Below are 7,310 nucleotides of genomic sequence, written 5' to 3'. Positions count from 1 at the left end.
ACCCAAAACGAAGTCCTGACTTGGACTGAGATATGGGGGCAGGGGTCGTGCATCTCGCATCCGTAGGAGTGTGGTCATCATCCTTCAATGTTGTGAGAATCCGAGATGGTGGCACTATCGCATCCAGCACCTCTCGGCGAAGACCTGCTATGGGCGCCGAACCAGAGGCCTTGCCCACTGGGGCCTTGGGCTCCTTACCCTGCCCCCGGGAGTAAGTGAATTGTTTGCAGGCTGGTCATGGTCCATAAGATCGTCCTGCCTGCCGTCACCACCATCAGTCCCACTATCAGTACTCATGCTTTTGTCTGCATCTTGGATCATCGGAACTCCCTCAATCTCAATTCTTAGATCATAACTCATGCCATCATAAACCCAATCTAAAAAGCACGGGACCGCATTCACATCCCGAACTCCCACCCGCATACGTGCAATGCCATGCATACGCGTAAAAGGCATATCGACCTCCAGAGTCTTTCCAATAAGAGACCCTAGGCTCCAAGTCTCCAAATAGTCATTAAGTGGTTCCGGGGGTAGGCCAAAAAATCTGACCCAAATCTGAACAAGTGGCACTCCCACCGGATCATTGCGCTTCCACTCATCAAACTCTAGAATACATGCACTACCAGAAACTTTGCACATGCCAAACTCATTAATCTTGTCAAGATCATATTTCGTGGGATAGTCAACCTTAAACGTCATCTCATCAATCCGAACGAGAACCCACTGAAACGAGCTAGAGACTAATCTCTTGAGTTGTAAAATAATCTGATCCTCAGAAAGAGTGCCCTTAGTCACTTGAATGATGCCAGTTCTAGCATTCTCCAACCGTGGTCTACAAGATCTCATAGTTGGAGTCTCAAAGAACATAAGTTTTTCGTCACACACACCATATAAGTTCACCACCGGCTTAGGAGCTGACAAAAGAGAACAGGCTTCATCATGTTTCGGTCGCAAACAAATGTCACAAAGCTCCGTCGTACAACCCACCGCATAGTGCCCAGGTTCTCCACAACGATAACAATATGTCTTTTCCCTCTTACGCTGACCTTTGCTCATCTTATCAGTATCATCCTTGTCCGACGCATTCTCCACCGGCGTCTCGGTGCTTACGTAAGGATGCAACTTTTATCCAGGCTAAAGCTAACTGGTGTTAGGTGGAAGTTGAAAACAGTCTCACAGACAAAAATGACACAACCCTGTGACCCTGAGCTTGAGTTTTGTCCTCCATTTGATTGTACCCCTCATAGTTGATGTTGCTCTAAAGGGCCAGTTTTTTGGCAGCTTAAAAAACAAGCCGCCTCTCCCCAACTTATCCCATAAGCCGTCTTTCTTATTCATCGGGGCTTCTAAACTAGTTGTGGGATAGCTAATTTAGAAGTCTCAACGAACTTAAGAAGCGGCTTATTTTTTAAGCCGAGGAGAGGCAGCTTATTTCTTAAGCTGTCCAAAAGAACTAGCCCTTATCTCGCCTGCAAAGCTCATATGATATGAGCAATCATCTAGATATCACCCTGGAAGAGTGGTTAGCAATCTCAGACAACTAACAAGGTTCTACAACCGCAAAAAAAAAACAAGGTTCTAAACATTATCACCTTTCTAGAACATGGTTTATTATCACAACTCCCTAATCCCAGCAGACACTAACACGCAGTTCCGCTTGAAATGCGGTCAAACTGACGGCTGGCCATTGACCCCACAGCTAAAGATTATATCACTATATAAATTGTTGTTGCACTTCATTCCTGAATGAACTGCCAAGTAGCATGATCGACACTGGCCTTCTCTGCTACCAAACCAAATGCAACATTTTAGGTCGATCATGAGTCAATTCTGCAAAATCTATAGGTGTCAAACCAGAGTCTGGAGTTTAAGACACACCAGTTGCAATTTCTGCCGATTTTCTCACACCGGATTCCGCTTCTTGCCAACAATAACAGGTACCCATTTGACTCCTATGACCGCATCTGGCAGTCTTACGGCGACGTCGCTGCGTGGACCAACATAATGACGACGGCCGACGTGGACGTCTCCAAGGCCAGCAGCTTCGACGCGCCGCCTGTGGTGCTGCGGAGTGCCGCCACTCCGGTGAACGGAACCCGGCTCGACTTCTCATGGAGCCCGGACACCTCCCAGAACAACGACAGCAGCACCGCAGCCTACCTCCTGCTGCTCTACTTCGCTGAGCTACAGCAGCTGCCAGGCAACGCGCTGAGGCGGTTCGACATCCTCGTCGACGCCGCCTCATGGAACGGCAGCCGGAGTTACACCCCGAAGTACCTCTCCGCAGAGGTTGTGGAACAGGTGGTGGTGCAGGGGTCAGGCCAGCACACCGTCTCGCTTGTCGCCACGCCGGATGCCACACTCCCGCCCATCCTGAACGCGTTCGAGATATACTCACTGCGGCAGATGACTGAGCTTGCAACGAACAATGGAGACGGTACCTTGCGCTTTGATCCATGTGTTCCATTGTCAAGGATCCTAATTTGGACTGAAATTTGCTAGTCCAGTAGCTTTGAATTATTTGTTTCTGGATAGCGTAAAGCAGAACCTCAGAAACAGCTTCTCCGTTTTTCCATATTAACAGCCAAGGCCATGATGGGAATTCGCAAGACGTACATGCTGAAGAAAAACTGGATGGGTGATCCTTGTGCGCCGAAAGCATTTGCCTGGAATGGCCTGAACTGCAGTTATTCTTCATCTGGTCCTGCATGGATAACAGCTCTGTAAGTTGTCAAGTGCAAAAGAACTGCACATTCATGCTTGTACTTGAAAGTTGAAAGGTTAAAAAAGAAAGCTTTTCCATGGCATGATACTAATCTACTATGGGATTTGCAACAGAGTATTGTCATCTAGTGTGTTGACCGGTGCAGTTGATCCTTCTTTCGGTGATCTAAAATCTCTTCAATACCTGTAAGTGCCCGATATGATCATCGTACGACATATTCTGACTCTAAGAACACCTTCAGGTTCCCATAATCTTCTAGTATTTAGCAGCTATTTAATATCTGACACAATATAAGAATATTGCTTGTATTTTATTTTTTATTATACGTACTCAAGCATTTTCTCATAAGAATTTTAATTCCAGGGACTTGTCCAATAACAGCCTGTCTGGTCCAATACCTGATTTTCTGGCACAAATGCCATCACTTAAATTCCTGTAAGTATACTTGTTTGCTTCAGTTCACTTCAATATGTGCATCAGCATATTTCAAAATATTTGTGCTCTACAGTGATTTGTCAAGCAACAAACTCAGTGGATCAATTCCTGCAGCTCTAGTACGAAAGCGTCAAAATGGATCCCTTGTATTAAGGTTTGCATAGCTAACTTACACCTTCACTCTTTCTTTTTTTAACGTCAAAATGGATCAATTTCTTCGCATTTTCTTGCTCCAAATTTAGCTAATTCAGACATTGTTGTTTTAATTCTAGGATTGGTAATAATGCAAATATCTGTGACAATGGTGCTTCTACATGTGCTCCAAACGACAAGAAAAATAACAGACAACTCATCATTGCGATAGCCGTTCCAATAGCTGTAGCTACTCTACTGTTTGTGGCAGCAATTATCATCCTTCATAGAAGGAGAATTAAACAAGGTAATATTTCACCGAGGAAACCAGCAAATTTATACGTAGTAAGTAAAGATCACCCATATAAAGTCAGGTTTGATTCCAGATACATGGATGGCAAATAGCGCAAGGCTTAATAGCCCCAGGGACAGGGAGAGGTCGAACCTGTTTGAGAATAGACAGTTCAGCTACAAAGAGCTGAAGCTCATCACAGCTAACTTCAAGGAAGAAGTAGGGCGAGGAGGATTTGGTGCTGTGTTTCTAGGCTATTTGGAGAATGGAAGCCCAGTTGCTGTGAAGATCCGTTCAAAAACATCATCTCAAGGGGACAGGGAGTTTCTATCTGAGGTAGGCTTTTAACTACTTTGAAATTTATTGTTTGTATCCTTGAACCAAATGTTCTTACTGCAAATCGCAGGCCCAACACTTAAGTCGAGTTCACCACAGGAACCTGGTTTCCTTGATTGGTTATTGCAAGGACAAGAAACAACTGGCCCTTGTCTATGAATATATGCATGGTGGAGACCTAGAGGATCGTCTAAGAGGTAAGTCAGTATCTCCATGAAAAAAATCACCTCACTAGTTCCACATAGCCTTTCCTTTGTTACAAAGTTTAGTGCCCATTGTTCCAACTTATTCAATTACATTATTGGCATAAAAAAAGGGACAATTTTACACAAGCACATACTTTCTATAGGATGTGATGACTTTGAACAAACTCAAAAGTGTGGCATGCAAAACTATACTTATTTATCCACTTGTCAATTGTGAATGCTAAACTCATGTGTCCAGTACAGTATTAACAGATTAGTGGACAGAGCGGCCAAGATTTTACTAAATGGCACACCTATTCCATGATACAAATTGGGGCCAAATTACACTGATAAATTACATACCTTTTCTTGTCAGAATTTTACTGATCTGCAAACCTTCTTATAAGCCATGTTTTTGGATGCTCTGTCACAGGAGAGGTCTCTATTGCTACGCCCCTCAGTTGGCACCGGCGTCTCAAGATTGCTCTCGACTCTGCCCATGGTTCGTATGACTATACACACCTGAAACTGTAATATAGTAGCATGATTGCACCAGGACTTGTACTTATACCAGCTAAACCGACCAAAACCTCATCCATCTGGCCAATTGTAGCTAATTTTTACCTACATCCTTAACTCATCGCTATCTGCTAACTGGACGCTGGTCGTGGTCCTCATGGATACAGGATTGGAGTATCTACATAAGTCCTGCCAACCGCCACTGATCCATAGGGATGTGAAAACAAAGAACATCCTGCTATCTGCTGACCTAGATGCAAAGATATCTGACTTTGGCCTGACCAAGGTGTTCGCAGATGAGTTCATGACCCATATTACTACCCAACCAGCAGGCACCCTGGGGTATCTTGACCCTGAATACTATAATACATCCCGGCTCAGTGAGAAGAGTGACGTGTATAGTTTTGGAGTTGTACTACTGGAGCTTATAACCGGTCAGTCGCCGGCGGTCGCCATTACTGACACTGAGAGTATCCATATAGCACAGTGGGTGCGCCAAAAGCTCTCCGAGGGTAACATCGAGAGCATTGCAGACTCAAAGATGGGGAGGGAGTATGATGTCAACTCAGTCTGGAAGGTTACAGAGCTGGCACTGCACTGCAAAGAACAACCATCACGGGAACGACCAACGATGACAGATGTTGTGGCTGAGCTCAAGGAATGCTTGGAGCTGGAGGTGTCTCGTGGAATGGGCAATTACAACTCAGTCACTAGCGGCACAAGTAATCTCAGTGCAACAAGCGCTGACTCGCACAACGATGCTCAAGCAAATGATCTGAAACAGCAAAGTGTGCTTGAGTTGGGGCAGGTTGGCGATACATCGTCGACTCACATAGGTCCGGCACCAAGATGAGACCAACAGTCTAATTTTGTATGGTTTTAGAGTCTCGGGTTTGTATATAAGTTTGGTATGCATCAGAAACTTTAGTCCTGTATTTGTAGCAAGTAACTGATGAGGAACTAAAGTTGGATCTCTGTGGACTATATAATTAGGATGTGAGCTTGGTGTGAGAACTGAATGGAAGGTATTTCAAATGGGGCTGCACATATGGTAATTCCATCAATAGTTTCTCAAACTAAAGCAAGAAAAAAATATCAAGAATACACAACCTGGTTCAGGTTGCCATACTTTTCCTCTTTTTTTTGAGCTGGGGAGAAGCCTGCGGCATTTAATTATGAAGATGTTAGACACTTACTACACTCACGAGTGGTTAATTCCACCTAAAGCATCCGGAAGCTCGGTCGGCACGGAAATACCACTGGGCCAAGATGCCCGTCAAACTTGCCGTGGTGCTCTCCTTGGTGCTGTCCCCCAGCGTCGTGACTCCCATGGCCTCTGGGAGCTTGCTGGCTTCACCTTCCATCCGCTGCCACCGCCGTCAGTTACTCTGCCTCTGTTGCCTTGTCTATCAACTCTTTGCAGCAGTGGCATCATTGCCTTGAGAGAGATTGAAGTAGTTTGCATTTTACGAAGAAGATGAAGCAGAGAAGTTGTAGTGGTTTCCATTTTAATAGAGAGATTGAAGCAGTTTGCATTTTATGGAGAACATGAAGCAGAGAAGATGTAGCAAATTCCATTATAACAAAGAAGTTGAGGGACTTTGCATTTTACAGAGAAGATGAAGCAGTTGCAGTGTGGACAAAACTTGAAGCAGCGGGAGCACCACCGACGTGGTGGCGGAAGACCGCACCATCGCCGGATTGATCGGCGACGAGCGCGAGGTCGCTGCCAACCGCGTCCTGTTGGCCGATGCGAGGGGCAAGTTGGAGGAGATGTTTATCGGCCTCGGCAACACCGAAGACGGCAACCACCCGTTTGGCGGGATGCTGGCCGGCACCCACGACGATGAGGCCTCTGGCTCCGGCGTCATCTGCATCTCCTCCAACAAGTAGTAGTTTATCTAGCTAATCTAATACTATGTCTAGTAGTGGTAATACTAATTAAGCACTAGATGCAGTACTAAGGAATGCTATCTACCTATTGTATAATTAAGCACTGCAATCTAGTTAAGTTAAAATTTCTGTGTGGGGGGTTTGGGCTTTAGGAGATATAGGGCTTCTGAGCCCCAAACCTTAGTCGTTTGGAGCTTGGGGGTGGCCACAGCCACTACCATACGCAGCAGGGCGACGAGAACGGCCACGCACAACACGGCTACGAGAATGGCCACACGCAGCAAGGGAACGAGACTCGACACGGCCACACAACACGATGACGAGCATTGCCACAGCACGGGAACACGCAGCACGGAGAGCACTCGAGGCTTGGTAGTGTGAGGAATGAGGCAGAGGAAATATATAGGGTAGGTGTTAGAACAACACAAGTGGTTGCAAATCAAAAGCCACCACAAATACTTACGAACTGGAGGCGGTTCCAATTTTCTAACCGTCTCCTTCTCTTAATACAGGTGGTTTTTGTTGGAAATATGAGCAATTTACCGAATGATTTTATTAACAGAAATACTAGATAAAGCATGACTAATATAGTAGAGATAAAATAAGTCATGCGTTCGGACAGAGAGAAGGTAAAGAGCATCTGCATATATGAACTTGAACTAAACACATCTAGAACAGACACCAGATGAAGTTGCATATATGAAGTAGAACCTAACACATGTAGGACGGAAAGTAGAGCAAATAACTGTGTCATGATATCTAACAGAAAGAGCAAGAACACGTACGGGACAAC

General features: G+C 45.3%; 1 protein-coding gene across 1 annotated transcript; it reads left to right on the top strand.

Annotated features, from left to right (window-relative positions):
* Positions 1-1,746: 1,746 nt before the first annotated feature.
* LOC125516577 (probable LRR receptor-like serine/threonine-protein kinase At1g51810) lies at positions 1,747-5,638 on the top strand. The gene is made up of 11 exons (XM_048681966.1): positions 1,747-1,758; positions 1,846-2,437; positions 2,585-2,723; positions 2,839-2,910; positions 3,089-3,160; positions 3,234-3,314; positions 3,433-3,599; positions 3,679-3,920; positions 3,991-4,117; positions 4,539-4,607; positions 4,792-5,638. The coding sequence occupies exons 1-11, from the start codon at positions 1,747-1,749 to the stop codon at positions 5,475-5,477; spliced, it is 2,259 nt and encodes a 752-aa protein (XP_048537923.1). The 3' UTR covers positions 5,478-5,638.
* Positions 5,639-7,310: the final 1,672 nt, after the last annotated feature.

Source organism: Triticum urartu, chromosome 6, assembly GCF_003073215.2.
Source record: "Triticum urartu cultivar G1812 chromosome 6, Tu2.1, whole genome shotgun sequence".
In the NCBI taxonomy this organism is placed as follows: Eukaryota; Viridiplantae; Streptophyta; class Magnoliopsida; order Poales; family Poaceae; genus Triticum; species Triticum urartu.
Note: the sequence above shows the minus strand (reverse complement) of the source record. Positions and strands in the feature narration are given on the sequence as shown.